The 19,623-nt window shown below is 34.7% G+C and overlaps 1 protein-coding gene across 1 annotated transcript; it reads right to left on the bottom strand.

The window, feature by feature from the left end:
- Positions 1 to 2,665: 2,665 nt before the first annotated feature.
- On the bottom strand, positions 2,666 to 4,715 carry LOC109612864 (homeobox protein abdominal-A-like). The gene is made up of 4 exons (XM_059119839.1): positions 4,634 to 4,715; positions 3,533 to 4,080; positions 2,746 to 3,349; positions 2,666 to 2,673 (listed from the first exon to the last, which is right to left on the bottom strand). Exons 1-4 carry the CDS (start codon positions 4,713 to 4,715, stop codon positions 2,666 to 2,668), a joined length of 1,242 nt encoding a protein of 413 aa, XP_058975822.1.
- Positions 4,716 to 19,623: the final 14,908 nt, after the last annotated feature.

Here is a 19,623-nt window from a genome sequence, read left to right as displayed (position 1 = left end):
GTACTTTTTCCTGTGAAAAGAGGAGGAAACGTTTGTTTAACGTTTTTTTCTGTTATAACCTTCTTCAATGTAAATATTAAAGCTGATGTAAATGCTTGAGCAACACCTAACCTCACTTCAGATTTTCCAATGATTAATTACATTAATATTTTCTTTCGTAGGAAGCAACTGCTCAAAATAGAGGATGGGGGCGTTTACTGGTGGTAGCTGTCATCGATTATAATAGTTTTTAATTTTGAACTTTTTAAAGAGGATTTTCAATTTTTATGCCCTTCAGAGATCTCCCTGATAGATGACGGGTGGAATAATGCCAGTCATTTATAAATCTCTTGCTTTAATATTTTGCTCTGCCAGTTGAGCAGTGGACAAAAACTTAACGTCGAGGAGGAGTGACGATACTTATTGCTAACAAACTTGATATACAAAGATACTTTCTTAAAAGGAGATTTGAGGATGGAAGTTTTAAGAATAATGGATATGAGACATAATCCGATTTTGTGGAGTAGAATGTATTGTAGATTTATAATTTGTGCCATTCAACCATGGCGAGGTCATGGTCTGGGTGTCAAAAAGTCAATGTTAGGAAGTAGGAATAATTTGCTGAAATTAAACAGGAGCTTTAAGATTCGTTTGTAAATTTGGCACATCGTAATAGAGTTATTACACTTAGATCGAGTTCCAAGATGGGTAGTATCGGTCCACTCCTTCTGGCAGCTCCCCCACAAAATGTCAACATTTTCTAAGAAAATAATTTACAGCACAGAAAGAGAAAGGATAATCCGCTTTTGCTCCAACTTTGCAAATCCTAATATTTGCGTCAGTGCTACGTCAGGTGCGAAAATGGACAATATCGGTCCACTCCATAATGTACTTCCCTCCACAAAGGTTCAAAATTTTGAACAATTATAACTCTTATAAAATGTGATGTAAGTGTCTGATTGTCTTCAAATTACACACATCACAATATTTTTATTAACCCAAGGTCCGATGTGAAAATGGAATATATAGGTCCACTCTTTCTGGTACCTCCCCCACAAAGGGTCAGAAAGATCAAATTTTTAATAACAAAACGCCCTAAAAATGCAAAATAAGCGCCTAATTGCTACTGACACAAGATATGGTGTGAAGATGATAGATATTGGCCTACCGCTTGTGGTACCTCCCCCACAAACGATGGCAATTTTAAATATTTAAGAGATCTGATATGAATAAATTTTTCTGCCCACTCTCTCTGATAACTCCTCCTACTTCGCAACCTTCCCCAAAAAGGCTCAACATGATGAATAATAAATAAAGAGTGATTTGTTAAGAGCTTAATAACTTTTTTTTAAAAAAAAACGCATAAAATTTGCAAAATCTCATCGGTTCTTTACTTGAAACGTTAGATTGGTCCATGACATTTACTTTTTGAAGATAATTTCATTTAAATGTTGACCGCGGCTGCGTCTTAAGTGGTCCATTCGGAAAGTCCAATTTTGGGCAACTTTTTCGAGCATTTCGGCCGGAATAGCCCGAATTTCTTCGGAAATGTTGTCTTCCAAAACTGGAATAGTTGCTGGCTTATTTCTGTAGACTTTAGACTTGACGTAGCCCCACAAAAAATAGTCTAAAGGCGTCAAATCGCATGATCTTGGTGGCCAACTTACCGGTCCATTTCTTGAGATGAATTGTTCTCCGAAGTTCTCCCTCAAAATGGCCATAGAATCGCGAGCTGTGTGGCATGTAGCGCCATCTTGTTCTTCCATTTTTGGCAGCAAAAAGTTTGTTAGCATCGAACGATAGCGATCGCCATTCACCGTAACGTTGCGTCCAACAGCATCTTTGAAAAAATACGGTCCAATGATTCCACCAGCGTACAAACCACACCAAACAGTGCATTTTTCGGGATGCATGGGCAGTTCTTGAACGGCTTCTGGTTGCTCTTCACTCCAAATGCGGCAATTTTGCTTATTTACGTAGCCATTCAACCAGAAATGAGCCTCGTCGCTGAACAAAATTTGTCGATAAAAAAGCGGATTTTCTGCCAACTTTTCTAGGGCCCATTCACTGAAAATTCGACGTTGTGGCAGTTCGATCGGCTTCAGTTCTTGCACGAGCTGTATTTTATACGGTTTTACACCAAGATCTTTGCGTAAAATCTTCCATGTGGTCGAATAACACAAACCCAATTGCTGCGAACGGCGACGAATCGACATTTCACGGTCTTCAGCAACATTCTCAGAAACAGACGCAATATTCTCTTCTGTACGCACTGTACGCATTCGTGTGGTTGGTTTGATGTCCAATAAAGTAAACTGAGTGCGAAACTTGGTCACAATCGCATTAATTGTTTGCTCACTTGGTCGATTATGTAGACCATAAATCGGACGTAAAGCGCGAAACACATTTCGAACCGAACACTGATTTTGGTAATAAAATTCAATGATTTGCAAGCGTCGCTCGTTAGTAAGTCTATTCATGATGAAATGTCAAAGCATACTGAGCATCTTTCTCTTTGACACCATGTCTGAAATCCCACGTGATCTGTCAAATACTAATGCATGAAAATCCTAACCTCAAAAAAATCACCCTTTATATGTAGATGCCGAAATAGGTTTAAATGAACGGACAAAAGCTGAGGGTTTTCATCCTTCGGCAAAAACCGACTGATACTTTTTAACTTGTTTTAATCAGCTTTTTGGATGAGGAAATATGTCTCTAATAAATATTAGAACCTGGATGTCATCATACTATAATCAAACTCACCTTTATACATAGGAAATTCACCGTCACTATGCGAGTGACACAGCATCATGGGCGATCGACATCGTGAGCGATCCCCACCACCACTGGAAGCACCACCACCACCCAGTCCTCCACCACCACCACCTCCAGCAGAACTACCACTGCCTCCACCGCCATCATTTTTACCAGCTCCCATCAGAGCTTTCGTAAAGACTCCAGCTGCCTGCATGTTACTGGCCCCTGAGTTAGCTGTCGTTGCAGCAGCCGAAGCCGAATAGGAACGTGGTACATGACTCAAAGTTCGGCGTCTCAGCGTTGCAGCAGCATGTTGCTGTGACAATGATCTATGCTGTGGCGTCAAATGATGACGGCCGTGATGGTGATGGGCACCCATCTTGACGGATGAGGGCAAAGTGTTTGCCGACATTGAGGAAGCCATTGTGGTTGACGAATTAACATTTGAGGCCTGACAGCGGTGAGCCGTTGTAATGATACCTGCTGCCGATGACGCGCTGGAAGAGGTGGAGGCAGCCATTGCATTGGCCGAGGAAGTCATGCTAACAACACCACCGCTGCTGGTCAAATTCAGCGACATGTGATGTTGAAGTGGGGGGTGATGGTGGTGCTGGTGCGGATGCTGGTGTTGATGTTGATGTTGATGGGTCACATGTTGTTGGTGTGTGTGATGATGATGTGACTGTTGCTGCTGCTGTTGTTGTTGTTGTTGGTGCTGCTGATGTTGATGCTGCTGTTGTTGTTGATGCTGCTGCTGTTGTTGTTGATGCTGCTGATGCTGTTGTTGTTGAGCCGTATTGCCCACAACTGTCGTGGTTGTCGTAGGAAGCACTAGATTACCACCACTGGCTTGCTGCAATGGTGGATGTGAATGTTGATGGGTCAGCTGCCGAGGAGCATGCGAATGGGTGTGGATGTGAGCCATTCCCCCACCCACAGCCGCAATGCTATGCTGGTGCTGCAATTGACGTTGATGATGCTGATGTTGATGTTGCTGCTGCAGCTGTTGCATCAGCTGGTGGTGTGTTGTTTTCAACGATGACTGTGTTGCGTTTGTGTTCGAGTTGGCCCCGATGCCACCACTTCCGACCGCCATTGCATTATTGTTAGCTCCACCACTGCCACCACCACCACTATTGCTGCTCGTAGAAATTGTGCTATGACTTTGATTTGAGTTTCCGGTATTTCCGGTGTTTCCAACGGCTCCGGCTGTGGTAGCCGCTACCGCAGCTGGGTTTTTCTCCCATGGTCCGTTATTTGTTGAGTAATCCACGTTGATTGGTGGCTTGTTAATTGGTTGGTAAGCAGTTAAAGCTGTGTCGGCCGACCAGGAGTGCGACTCTGGCACAGGGCAGCCAAGTGCTTAGTCGTTATTTGTTAAAATTCTTTTTGTGGAATTTGTCACGTTCCTCAATAAATTGGCATTTCGGATTTGGCTGTAGGACTGTGGTGGTCGTTTACAAAAGATGTCGTCAATCCAAATATTTTATGATTTAATTTTTAACGAATTTCCAAATTTTAATTGGCAAAGTAAACACCCAAAACTTAGTTTCAACCAACTTGATTTACACCTGCTGCTATGCTTGGCACTTCCGAGACGGTTCAACAGAGCAACGCCACCAGCATCATGTTTTTGTCGCCTTTCATTAACTTTCGCCCATTAATGAGTTGGTGGCAAAGGGCAAAGACGAACGTTGTTTGCAAACTTGGTGACCTTCAAACCCTTTTTAACGTTTTCCTTTACGGTACAGAATATTTTGTTTTCTTTTTTTTTTGGCACTATTGCAAGAAATGGGATTTTAAACGAATATCTTGGTAGCATATGGGTGATTCCATTTAAAATTTGACGAATATAAAAAACATAAGAATTTTTGAAGAATATAAAATAATTTACTTTGTTGGAGTCGTGGTACACGGATATGGAAATAATCTAAAATCAGTTTTGGGTGTAATTTAATATTTGTGTTCCAAACCATTAAGGTTTTGTTAGATTATAATCTCATGTAAATCATAAACTAAAGTAATCTTGAGAAATCTAAAATTTTATCATTAGTCAGATTAGACTACAAATCTTCTGATGATTTCTCACTTCTTCAGCTCATTATACCCTTAGCTTTATGGCTGCAGAGGATTAACATTATTTGATACAACCTCTTTGAACGTTTCTAGACGTTTTTAGTCAATCTAGCCATATCCGTCTGTCTGTACGCACAACAACTTTCGAAGGATGTAACCGGTTTGTTGCAAACTTTATAGATTGTAATATTTTTACCAAACTTAGAACTAGGTCGAAGAAGGGCAATATTGATCACCTCCTTCTGGAGAAAAAGAAACAACCTCACATCGAACAATGGAAGCAGCCAATCTAGTTCAAAATTTCATATTTAGATGAGCCTTAGACAGTTGCAAAAATTAACAATTTGGGAACATTTTTTTACCTTCCCCATCCAATTCAAAAAGGTGAATAATGACTCATTTCAGGTGAGAACTCACTGTCCGACTTTCTTTAAATTGTTTACACCCAATATTTTAAAAAATGGAATATACAGGGTGAGACGAAAAAACTGCAACCAACCTCAGACTGCTCACATTTGGCTGGAAAACCACAAGTGGGTATCGTTAGAGCACTCCAGCATTTAAATGTGAATAAATCTCATAATAAATCTCATACCATCGATAGTTACCGTGATACTGGTAGCGTATCCCGACGTCACGGAAGAAAATAGCAACATCAGCAGAAATGGTTCGAAAAGTAAAGAAGCGACTTGATCGAAACCCGCGTCGCAGTGGCCGAAAAATTGCTCGTGAGCTGAACATATCGCAATATTCCCTTCGGCAAATATTGAAAAATGACAAGAGGACTCAGCATGCGACACCCAAGAAAGGTTACAAAATGTGGTTCCTCGCTTCATATTCAGCGAACAATGGCCTCCAAAATCTCCGAATACCAATCCGTTTTGGAAAGCAACGTTGGCACTACAAAATACCAAAGTGTCGATCACCTCAAACAAGCGCTTCGCCGGGAATGGGTCAAAATACCACAGAGCAACATTCGGGCATCGTGTGATGGTTTAATTGGACGTTTGAAGGCCATAATTCGTGCCAAGGGTGACCAATTCGAACAAATCTAAACATATTCTAAAATTTGATGCTATTTCCGACATTTTTTGCTCTCATTCAATAAAATTTAAGAAAATTTAAAAATTATTTCGTTTGAGTTTGTGGCAGTTTTTTATCTCACCTTGTACTTGTAAAACTACAAAAAAATTGCGAAGCAAGCATAAAAGACCCATATTAAACGAAATTCTATAGCTTTCATTAAAATATCGGCCTACTGCCAATACCTCACCTAAAACGTGAATAATAATAATAACTCGATTAAAATGTAAAATCAGTATCTGATTCTCTCCAGAATTCGTATATCCCAATTGGACAACATGAATGTATCAAAACATGATGATGATGGAATATAAAGGTATAATCTTTTGATCCTACACAATCTGAGGGCTTATATCTGTCGGAACGTCAAATAAACATTTCTAACTTCTTTTAAACTACCTTTGTTTTTTTACAATGTTTGAGACCAGAATGAACTTCCGATTTCATAGATTTATCCACATTAATGTGTATTTACTCCGGTCATGAAACTATAAGGGTCTAAAAATATATGCCTTTTTTTACAATATTTGTTAAAAAGTTAGTTTGATTTGTTGGATTGAAATCTAAGACCTTTCTATTTCCCCTCATCATTTCAGAATAATATTTTGAGACTTTTAAATGGAATCACCCATAGCGTGTTTAGCAATTAACTGCAATTTATTTCTTCCCAACAAAAAAGAAAACAATATCCCCGGATAAAAATCATCATTAATGTACCGCGTACCTCTATAAATAACTATTTTATGGTGCACTTAGATGCCCAAAAAAAAGGATAGGATTTTTCTTAACACAACATTTTTATTCGAACAATCTGCTTCCAAAGCAATTAATTTTTGACGACGTTTCCAATGAATTTATTTATTTATTATTTTTTTTTATTTTACATTTTTTTCACAGCACTTTAAGTCGACTCTTAGCAAAGCGAAGGAAGACAACGTGCTTAAATAGATATCATATATTTTATTTGGCCCCAAACAAAATGCACACCATCATTTACAGATTGGAATTTTTATTTTTCTATTTTTTTTTTCGAACACGATAGCACAGCGGGACAAGAAGAGTTTATGCATATTTATGCAAATAACATTATGTGGTGCGTGATCACTTATTCAGCAGCAAAAGGAACACAAACACAAATTGACACTAACACCATGCTAAATACGAGGGGGGGGGACAGACACTTTTCTTTGCAACGCGTGCTGGTATTGGACACTCACATCACAGATGCCACCCAGACGGAACTATTTATGGTGGTAACTTGACAATAACTTGGGGCCAAATTCCTTTCCAAACAAACAAGAGCCCGGTAATAGCTTTACTAGAAAACGCTTGCTGTCAGATGTATCACATCGCAAAGAACTTAATAATATTCCGTTTTTTGTTTTTTAGGGCGACAAGCGAAGCAAAAAACCAGCGAAAAAGAACAATTTATTTTTCTGCCAACAAAATCTGGAACACTTTAAGGATATTCTTCGGGATACACAATCATGGGCAAGACAGGGCAAGACAAAAAAAATCGCTCAGCATAACGGTTTAACGGCCAAGATTTGAATTTGTCTTTTTTTCTGATTGTTTGGTTAGTGTGTCAAGTTCACGACGCGTCCGTTTGTGTGTCGGTCGGCTGGCGTTTCCTAATTCCTTTAGCCAAACATTTTGATGGCGCGCTCGAAACAGGTGACAAACTCTCGAAACCAGCACCGAAATGAAACTGAAATTTGTGCCATTATCCTTAAAACGATTGTGCTGTAGATGCTTCAGACACACGCACGCACACACGAACACATACACTGGAACAACAAAAACTGTAACACATTTCTATACAGTGCTGGCCAAAATAGAAAAAAAATACAGAAATCACACACATACACATTCAAACACTCGGATTGTAAGCCTTAGCCCATAAAGCTTTTCTCTCACCCTCTCTCTTTCTCTCTGCAACTTGAAAAGCTCTGGTGTTGAGTAAACAGAGAGCAGCGAAAGTAAGAGTAAAGCAATGAGTCAATGTATTTTTGCCCCCAAAAAACTCGGCTATGACATTCAATTGGCAAATGCGTGTCCTACAAATGCACAATTACTACTCTTCAGATTTGTTGTTACTATTTTTGTTTTTGTTTGTATCCTTGTTGTAGTTGCTGTTTTTGTTTTTGCTCTCCCTGTGCTTCGTTAGTGGACTAATTTATTCATATAGAGGATGGTTGTTTTACATGCCATCCCATTTAATGTTCTAATGTCTGTCTGTTGTTATGTGTGTGTGTGGGTGGTTTGTGTTTGTGTGGGTTTCAGGCTTTTCAATGTTTTGTTTGGTTTGTTTCTTGGACTGTCATACAAGAAAAGAAGATTGCCTTGAGACATACAAGATGAGCTCGAACAGATGTTTCGAGCAGCTGCTGCTGATGTTGTCTTTGTCATTTCGCCGAAGAGGAACAAAATACCAACTAATTTTTATGTGCGTGAAGATAAAAACGTTTTTAATTTTCGAACACTTTCAGTTGTATAACAGTGTATAACAGTTCAAAAACGTTTTTGTATATGAGCGGAAAATAAAAACGATTTTCTAGGTTATAATAAAAACGTTTTTCAACATGTTAGACTTTTAATCTAAGTCATTTGTTTGATATACGAAAAACGATTTTTATTATCCCCTAGTAAATAAAATACTAATACAGAAATAAACACATGAAATGAAAATACATAATTTAAATTGTCAATGTGTAAGAATTATGACTATAAACATTTTTGCATTACATTTATTGCAAAAAAGAATTTGTTGAGAAAATCGTTCCGAATATGAATTGACCCAAGCATTTCATTGTAGAAATTTTAAGAAAAAAATTTATCATCGAAAAATACGATTTTAAAGGACGAAATATGTTTTGGCCTATATCTCAGGATCAAAACAGGATACGCGTATATGGAAGGTATCGTTAGAAAGGTTATTCCTTCTACTTTCCGAATATGTGCTGATCTAAGCATTTCATTGTAGAAATTTTGAGAAAAAAATTTATCATCGAAAAATACGATTTTAAAGGACAAAATATGTTTTGGCCTATCTCAGGATCAAAAAAGGATACGCGTATATGGAAGGTATCGTTAGAAAGGTGATTCCTTCTACTTTCCGAATATGTGCTGATCTAAGCATTTCATTGTAGAAATTTTGAGAAAAAAATTTATCATCGAAAAATACGATTTTAAAGGACAAAATATGTTTTGGCCTATATCTCAGGATCAAAAAAGGATACGCGTATATGGAAGGTATCGTTAGAAAGGTGATTCCTTCTACTTTCCGAATATGTGCTGATCTAAGCATTTCATTGTAGAAATTTTGAGAAAAAAATTTATCATCGAAAAATACGATTTTAAAGGACAAAATATGTTTTGGCCTATATCTCAGGATCAAAAAAGGATACGCGTATATGGAAGGTATCGTTAGAAAGGTGATTCCTTCTACTTTCCGAATATGTATTGATCTAAGCATTTCATTGCAGAAATTTTGAGAAAAAAATTTATCATCGGACAAAATATGTTTTGGCCTATATCTCAGGATCAAAAAAGGATACGCGTATATGGAAGGTATCGTTAGAAAGGTGATTCCTTCTACTTTCCGAATATGTATTGATCTAAGCATTTCATTGCAGAAATTTTGAGAAAAAAATTTATCATCGAAAAATACGATTTTAAAGGACAAAATATGTTTTGGCCTATATCTCAGGATCAAAAAAGGATACGCGTATATGGAAGGTATCGTTAGAAAGGTGATTCCTTCTACTTTCCGAATATGTGCTGATCTAAGCATTTCATTGCAGAAATTTTGAGAAAAAAATTTATCATCGAAAAATACGATTTTAAAGGACAAAATATGTTTTGGCCTATATCTCAGGATCAAAAAAGGATACGCGTATATGGAAGGTATCGTTAGAAAGGTGATTCCTTCTACTTTCCGAATATGTATTGATCTAAGCATTTCATTGCAGAAATTTTGAGAAAAAAATTTATCATCGAAAAATACGATTTTAAAGGACAAAATATGTTTTGGCCTATATCTCAGGATCAAAAAAGGATACGCGTATATGGAAGGTATCGTTAGAAAGGTGATTCCTTCTACTTTCCGAATATGTATTGATCTAAGCATTTCATTGCAGAAATTTTGAGAAAAAAATTTATCATCGAAAAATACGATTTTAAAGGACAAAATATGTTTTGGCCTATATCTCAGGATCAAAAAAGGATACGCGTATATGGAAGGTATCGTTAGAAAGGTGATTCCTTCTACTTTCCGAATATGTACTGATCTAAGCATTTCATTGCAGAAATTTTGAGAAAAAAATTTATCATCGAAAAATACGATTTTAAAGGACAAAATATGTTTTGGCCTATATCTCAGGATCAAAAAAGGATACGCGTATATGGAAGGTATCGTTAGAAAGGTGATTCCTTCTACTTTCCGAATATGTATTGATCTAAGCATTTCATTGCAGAAATTTTGAGAAAAAAATTTATCATCGAAAAATACGATTTTAAAGGACAAAATTATGTTTTGGCCTATATCTCAGGATCAAAAAAGGATACGCGTATATGGAAGGTATCGTTAGAAAGGTGATTCCTTCTACTTTCCGAATATGTATTGATCTAAGCATTTCATTGCAGAAATTTTGAGAAAAAAATTTATCATCGAAAAATACGATTTTAAAGGACAAAATATGTTTTGGCCTATATCTCAGGATCAAAAAAGGATACGCGTATATGGAAGGTATCGTTAGAAAGGTGATTCCTTCTACTTTCCGAATATGTGCTGATCTAAGCATTTCATTGTAGAAATTTTGAGAAAAAAATTTATCATCGAAAAATACGATTTTAAAGGACAAAATATGTTTTGGCCTATATCTCAGAATCAAAAAAGGATACGCGTATATGGAAGGTATCGTTAGAAAGGTGATTCCTTCTACTTTCCGAATATGTGCTGATCTAAGCATTTCATTGTAGAAATTTTGAGAAAAAAATTTATCATCGAAAAATACGATTTTAAAGGACAAAATATGTTTTGGCCTATATCTCAGGATCAAAAAAGGATACGCGTATATGGAAGGTATCGTTAGAAAGGTGATTCCTTCTACTTTCCGAATATGTATTGATCTAAGCATTTCATTGCAGAAATTTTGAGAAAAAAATTTATCATCGAAAAATACGATTTTAAAGGACAAAATATGTTTTGGCCTATATCTCAGGATCAAAAAAGGATACGCGTATATGGAAGGTATCGTTAGAAAGGTGATTCCTTCTACTTTCCGAATATGTATTGATCTAAGCATTTCATTGTAGAAATTTTGAGAAAAAAATTTATCATCGAAAAATACGATTTTAAAGGACAAAATATGTTTTGGCCTATATCTCAGGATCAAAAAAGGATACGCGTATATGGAAGGTATCGTTAGAAAGGTGATTCCTTCTACTTTCCGAATATGTGCTGATCTAAGCATTTCATTGTAGAAATTTTGAGAAAAAAATTTATCATCGAAAAATACGTTTTTAAAGGACAAAATATGTTTTGGCCTATATCTCAGGATCAAAAAAGGATACGCGTATATGGAAGGTATCGTTAGAAAGGTGATTCCTTCTACTTTCTGAATATGTGCTGATCTAAGCATTTCATTGTAGAAATTTTGAGAAAAAAATTTATCATCGAAAAATACGATTTTAAAGGACAAAATATGTTTTGGCCTATATCTCAGGATCAAAAAAGGATACGCGTATATGGAAGGTATCGTTAGAAAGGTGATTCCTTCTACTTTCCGAATATGTGCTGATCTAAGCATTTCATTGTAGAAATTTTGAGAAAAAAATTTATCATCGAAAAATACGATTTTAAAGGAAAAAATATGTTTTGGCCTATATCTCAGGATCAAAAAAGGATACGCGTATATGGAAGGTATCGTTAGAAAGGTGATTCCTTCTACTTTCCGAATATGTATTGATCTAAGCATTTCATTGCAGAAATTTTGAGAAAAAAATTTATCATCGAAAAATACGATTTTAAAGGACAAAATATGTTTTGGCCTATATCTCAGGATCAAAAAAGGATACGCGTATATGGAAGGTATCGTTAGAAAGGTGATTCCTTCTACTTTCCGAATATGTATTGATCTAAGCATTTCATTGTAGAAATTTTGAGAAAAAAATTTATCATCGAAAAATACGATTTTAAAGGACAAAATATGTTTTGGCCTATATCTCAGGATCAAAAAAGGATACGCGTATATGGAAGGTATCGTTAGAAAGGTGATTCCTTCTACTTTCCGAATATGTATTGATCTAAGCATTTCATTGTAGAAATTTTGAGAAAAAAATTTATCATCGAAAAATACGATTTTAAAGGACAAAATATGTTTTGGCCTATATCTCAGGATCAAAAAAGGATACGCGTATATGGAAGGTATCGTTAGAAAGGTGATTCCTTCTACTTTCCGAATATGTATTGATCTAAGCATTTCATTGCAGAAATTTTGAGAAAAAAATTTATCATCGAAAAATACGATTTTAAAGGACAAAATATGTTTTGGCCTATATCTCAGGATCAAAAAAGGATACGCGTATATGGAAGGTATCGTTAGAAAGGTGATTCCTTCTACTTTCCGAATATGTATTGATCTAAGCATTTCATTGCAGAAATTTTGAGAAAAAAATTTATCATCGAAAAATACGATTTTAAAGGACAAAATATGTTTTGGCCTATATCTCAGGATCAAAAAAGGATACGCGTATATGGAAGGTATCGTTAGAAAGGTGATTCCTTCTACTTTCCGAAAGGTGATTCCTTCTACTTTGTTAAAGGACAAAATATGTTTTGGCCTATATCTCAGGATCAAAAAAGGATACGCGTATATGGAAGGTATCGTTAGAAAGGTGATTCCTTCTACTTTCCGAATATGTATTGATCTAAGCATTTCATTGCAGAAATTTTGAGAAAAAAATTTATCATCGAAAAATACGATTTTAAAGGACAAAATATGTTTTGGCCTATATCTCAGGATCAAAAAAGGATACGCGTATATGGAAGGTATCGTTAGAAAGGTGATTCCTTCTACTTTCCGAATATGTGCTGATCTAAGCATTTCATTGTAGAAATTTTGAGAAAAAAATTTATCATCGAAAAATACGATTTTAAAGGACAAAATATGTTTTGGCCTATATCTCAGGATCAAAAAAGGATACGCGTATATGGAAGGTATCGTTAGAAAGGTGATTCCTTCTACTTTCCGAATATGTGCTGATCTAAGCATTTCATTGTAGAAATTTTGAGAAAAAAATTTATCATCGAAAAATACGATTTTAAAGGACAAAATATGTTTTGGCCTATATCTCAGGATCAAAAAAGGATACGCGTATATGGAAGGTATCGTTAGAAAGGTGATTCCTTCTACTTTCCGAATATGTGCTGATCTAAGCATTTCATTGTAGAAATTTTGAGAAAAAAATTTATCATCGAAAAATACGATTTTAAAGGACAAAATATGTTTTGGCCTATATCTCAGGATCAAAAAAGGATACGCGTATATGGAAGGTATCGTTAGAAAGGTGATTCCTTCTACTTTCCGAAAGGTGATTCCTTCTACTTTGTTAAAGGACAAAATATGTTTTGGCCTATATCTCAGGATCAAAAAAGGATACGCGTATATGGAAGGTATCGTTAGAAAGGTGATTCCTTCTACTTTCCGAATATGTATTGATCTAAGCATTTCATTGCAGAAATTTTGAGAAAAAAATTTATCATCGAAAAATACGATTTTAAAGGACAAAATATGTTTTGGCCTATATCTCAGGATCAAAAAAGGATACGCGTATATGGAAGGTATCGTTAGAAAGGTGATTCCTTCTACTTTCCGAATATGTGCTGATCTAAGCATTTCATTGTAGAAATTTTGAGAAAAAAATTTATCATCGAAAAATACGATTTTAAAGGACAAAATATGTTTTGGCCTATATCTCAGGATCAAAAAAGGATACGCGTATATGGAAGGTATCGTTAGAAAGGTGATTCCTTCTACTTTCCGAAAGGTGATTCCTTCTACTTTGTTAAAGGACAAAATATGTTTTGGCCTATATCTCAGGATCAAAAAAGGATACGCGTATATGGAAGGTATCGTTAGAAAGGTGATTCCTTCTACTTTCCGAAAGGTGATTCCTTCTACTTTGTTAAAGGACAAAATATGTTTTGGCCTATATCTCAGGATCAAAAAAGGATACGCGTATATGGAAGGTATCGTTAGAAAGGTGATTCCTTCTACTTTCCGAATATGTGCTGATCTAAGCATTTCATTGTAGAAATTTTGGAAAGTAGAAGGAATCACCTTTCTAACGATACCTTCCATATACGCGTATCCTTTTTTGATCCTGAGATATAGGCCAAAACATATTTTGTCCTTTAAAATCGTATTTTTCGATGATAAATTTTTTTCTCAAAATTTCTACAATGAAATGCTTAGATCAGCACATATTCGGAAAGTAGAAGGAATCACCTTTCTAACGATACCTTCCATATACGCGCATCCTTTTTTGATCCTGAGATATAGGCCAAAACATATTTTGTCCTTTAAAATCGTATTTTTCGATGATAAATTTTTTTCTCAAAATTTCTACAATGAAATGCTTAGATCAGCACATATTCGGAAAGTAGAAGGAATCACCTTTCTAACGATACCTTCCATATACGCGTATCCTTTTTTGATCCTGAGATATAGGCCAAAACATATTTTGTCCTTTAAAATCGTATTTTTCGATGATAAATTTTTTTCTCAAAATTTCTGCAATGAAATGCTTAGATCAATACATATTCGGAAAGTAGAAGGAATCACCTTTCTAACGATACCTTCCATATACGCGTATCCTTTTTTGATCCTGAGATATAGGCCAAAACATATTTTGTCCTTTAACAAAGTAGAAGGAATCACCTTTCGGAAAGTAGAAGGAATCACCTTTCTAACGATACCTTCCATATACGCGTATCCTTTTTTGATCCTGAGATATAGGCCAAAACATATTTTGTCCTTTAAAATCGTATTTTTCGATGATAAATTTTTTTCTCAAAATTTCTACAATGAAATGCTTAGATCAGCACATATTCGGAAAGTAGAAGGAATCACCTTTCTAACGATACCTTCCATATACGCGTATCCTTTTTTGATCCTGAGATATAGGCCAAAACATATTTTGTCCTTTAAAATCGTATTTTTCGATGATAAATTTTTTTCTCAAAATTTCTGCAATGAAATGCTTAGATCAATACATATTCGGAAAGTAGAAGGAATCACCTTTCTAACGATACCTTCCATATACGCGTATCCTTTTTTGATCCTGAGATATAGGCCAAAACATATTTTGTCCTTTAACAAAGTAGAAGGAATCACCTTTCGGAAAGTAGAAGGAATCACCTTTCTAACGATACCTTCCATATACGCGTATCCTTTTTTGATCCTGAGATATAGGCCAAAACATATTTTGTCCTTTAAAATCGTATTTTTCGATGATAAATTTTTTTCTCAAAATTTCTGCAATGAAATGCTTAGATCAATACATATTCGGAAAGTAGAAGGAATCACCTTTCTAACGATACCTTCCATATACGCGTATCCTTTTTTGATCCTGAGATATAGGCCAAAACATATTTTGTCCTTTAAAATCGTATTTTTCGATGATAAATTTTTTTCTCAAAATTTCTGCAATGAAATGCTTAGATCAATACATATTCGGAAAGTAGAAGGAATCACCTTTCTAACGATACCTTCCATATACGCGTATCCTTTTTTGATCCTGAGATATAGGCCAAAACATATTTTGTCCTTTAAAATCGTATTTTTTGATGATAAATTTTTTTCTCAAAATTTCTACAATGAAATGCTTAGATCAATACATATTCGGAAAGTAGAAGGAATCACCTTTCTAACGATACCTTCCATATACGCGTATCCTTTTTTGATCCTGAGATATAGGCCAAAACATATTTTGTCCTTTAAAATCGTATTTTTCGATGATAAATTTTTTTCTCAAAATTTCTACAATGAAATGCTTAGATCAGCACATATTCGGAAAGTAGAAGGAATCACCTTTCTAACGATACCTTCCATATACGCGTATCCTTTTTTGATCCTGAGATATAGGCCAAAACATATTTTGTCCTTTAAAATCGTATTTTTCGATGATAAATTTTTTTCTCAAAATTTCTGCAATGAAATGCTTAGATCAGCACATATTCGGAAAGTAGAAGGAATCACCTTTCTAACGATACCTTCCATATACGCGTATCCTTTTTTGATCCTGAGATATAGGCCAAAACATATTTTGTCCTTTAAAATCGTATTTTTCGATGATAAATTTTTTTCTCAAAATTTCTGCAATGAAATGCTTAGATCAATACATATTCGGAAAGTAGAAGGAATCACCTTTCTAACGATACCTTCCATATACGCGTATCCTTTTTTGATCCTGAGATATAGGCCAAAACATATTTTGTCCTTTAAAATCGTATTTTTCGATGATACATTTTTTTCTCAAAATTTCTACAATGAAATGCTTAGATCAATTCATATTCGGAAAGTAGAAGGAATCACCTTTCTAACGATACCTTCCATATACGCGTATCCTTTTTTGATCTTGAGATATAGGCCAAAACATATTTTGTCCTTTAAAATCGTATTTTTCGATGATAAATTTTTTTCTCAAAATTTCTACAATGAAATGCTTAGATCAATACATATTCGGAAAGTAGAAGGAATCACCTTTCTAACGATACCTTCCATATACGCGTATCCTTTTTTGATCCTGAGATATAGGCCAAAACACATTTTGTCCTTTAAAATCGTATTTTTCGATGATAAATTTTTTTCTCAAAATTTCTACAATGAAATGCTTAGATCAATACATATTCGGAAAGTAGAAGGAATCACCTTTCTAACGATACCTTCCATATACGCGTATCCTTTTTTGATCCTGAGATATAGGCCAAAACATATTTTGTCCTTTAAAATCGTATTTTTCGATGATAAATTTTTTTTCTCAAAATTTCTGCAATGAAATGCTTAGATCAATACATATTCGGAAAGTAGAAGGAATCACCTTTCTAACGATACCTTCCATATACGCGTATCCTTTTTTGATCCTGAGATATAGGCCAAAACATATTTTGTCCTTTAAAATCGTATTTTTCGATGATAAATTTTTTTCAGAAAATTTCTACAATGAAATGCTTAGATCAATACATATTCGGAAAGTAGAAGGAATCACCTTTCTAACGATACCTTCCATATACGCGTATCCTTTTTGATCCTGAGATATAGGCCAAAACATATTTTGTCCTTTAAAATCGTATTTTTCGATGATAAATTTTTTTCAGAAAATTTCTACAATGAAATGCTTAGATCAATACATATTCGGAAAGTAGAAGGAATCACCTTTCTAACGATACCTTCCATATACGCGTATCCTTTTTTGATCCTGAGATATAGGCCAAAACATATTTTGTCCTTTAAAATCGTATTTTTCGATGATAAATTTTTTTCAGAAAATTTCTACAATGAAATGCTTAGATCAATACATATTCGGAAAGTAGAAGGAATCACCTTTCTAACGATACCTTCCATATACGCGTATCCTTTTTTGATCCTGAGATATAGGCCAAAACATATTTTGTCCTTTAAAATCGTATTTTTCGATGATAAATTTTTTTCTCAAAATTTCTACAATGAAATGCTTAGATCAATACATATTCGGAAAGTAGAAGGAATCACCTTTCTAACGATACCTTCCATATACGCGTATCCTTTTTTGATCCTGAGATATAGGCCAAAACATATTTTGTCCTTTAAAATCGTATTTTTCGATGATAAATTTTTTTCTCAAAATTTCTACAATGAAATGCTTAGATCAATACATATTCGGAAAGTAGAAGGAATCACCTTTCTAACGATACCTTCCATATACGCGTATCCTTTTTTGATCCTGAGATATAGGCCAAAACATATTTTGTCCTTTAAAATCGTATTTTTCGATGATAAATTTTTTTCAGAAAATTTCTACAATGAAATGCTTAGATCAATACATATTCGGAAAGTAGAAGGAATCACCTTTCTAACGATACCTTCCATATACGCGTATCCTTTTTTGATCCTGAGATATAGGCCAAAACATATTTTGTCCTTTAAAATCGTATTTTTCGATGATAAATTTTTTTCTCAAAATTTCTACAATGAAATGCTTAGATCAATACATATTCGGAAAGTAGAAGGAATCACCTTTCTAACGATACCTTCCATATACGCGTATCCTTTTTTGATCCTGAGATATAGGCCAAAACATATTTTGTCCTTTAAAATCGTATTTTTCGATGATAAATTTTTTTCAGAAAATTTCTACAATGAAATGCTTAGATCAATACATATTCGGAAAGTAGAAGGAATCACCTTTCTAACGATACCTTCCATATACGCGTATCCTTTTTGATCCTGAGATATAGGCCAAAACATATTTTGTCCTTTAAAATCGTATTTTTCGATGATAAATTTTTTTCTCAAAATTTCTGCAATGAAATGCTTAGATCAATACATATTCGGAAAGTAGAAGGAATCACCTTTCTAACGATACCTTCCATATACGCGTATCCTTTTTTGATCCTGAGATATAGGCCAAAACATATTTTGTCCTTTAAAATCGTATTTTTCGATGATAAATTTTTTTCTCAAAATTTCTGCAATGAAATGCTTAGATCAGCACATATTCGGAAAGTAGAAGGAATCACCTTTCTAACGATACCTTCCATATACGCGTATCCTTTTTTGATCCTGAGATATAGGCCAAAACATATTTTGTCCTTTAAAATCGTATTTTTCGATGATAAATTTTTTTCTCAAAATTTCTGCAATGAAATGCTTAGATCAATACATATTCGGAAAGTAGAAGGAATCACCTTTCTAACGATACCTTCCATATACGCGTATCCTTTTTTGATCCTGAGATATAGGCCAAAACATATTTTGTCCTTTAAAATCGTATTTTTCGATGATAAATTTTTTTCTCAAAATTTCTGCAATGAAATGCTTAGATCAATACATATTCGGAAAGTAGAAGGAATCACCTTTCTAACGATACCTTCCATATACGCGTATCCTTTTTTGATCCTGAGATATAGGCCAAAACATATTTTGTCCTTTAAAATCGTATTTTTCGATGATAAATTTTTTTCTCAAAATTTCTGCAATGAAATGCTTAGATCAGCACATATTCGGAAAGTAGAAGGAATCACCTTTCTAACGATACCTTCCATATACGCGTATCCTTTTTTGATCCTGAGATATAGGCCAAAACATATTTTGTCCTTTAAAATCGTATTTTTCGATGATAAATTTTTTTCTCAAAATTTCTGCAATGAAATGCTTAGATCAATACATATTCGGAAAGTAGAAGGAATCACCTTTCTAACGATACCTTCCATATACGCGTATCCTTTTTTGATCCTGAGATATAGGCCAAAACATATTTTGTCCTTTAAAATCGTATTTTTCGATGATAAATTTTTTTCTCAAAATTTCTGCAATGAAATGCTTAGATCAATACATATTCGGAAAGTAGAAGGAATCACCTTTCTAACGATACCTTCCATATACGCGTATCCTTTTTTGATCCTGAGATATAGGCCAAAACATATTTTGTCCTTTAAAATCGTATTTTTCGATGATAAATTTT

This window comes from Musca domestica, unplaced genomic scaffold, assembly GCF_030504385.1.
Source record: "Musca domestica strain aabys unplaced genomic scaffold, Musca_domestica.polishedcontigs.V.1.1 15, whole genome shotgun sequence".
Taxonomy (NCBI): Eukaryota; Metazoa; Arthropoda; class Insecta; order Diptera; family Muscidae; genus Musca; species Musca domestica.
This window is presented reverse-complemented; position numbering and strand designations above follow the sequence as displayed.

Excerpts from the sequence above, each read along its gene's own strand:
- LOC109612864 (XM_059119839.1), bottom strand. The coding sequence starts at position 4,715 with ATGGTTTGGAACACAAATATTAAATTACACCCAAAACTGATTTTAGAT. Across the intron at positions 4,081-4,633 it reads TGTACCACGACTCCAACAAA|AGTCGCACTCCTGGTCGGCC; the intron begins GTAAATTATTTT and ends GCCCTGTGCCAG. Across the intron at positions 3,350-3,532 it reads CGACAGTTGTGGGCAATACG|CACCACCATCACCCCCCACT; the intron begins GCTCAACAACAA and ends CATCCGCACCAG.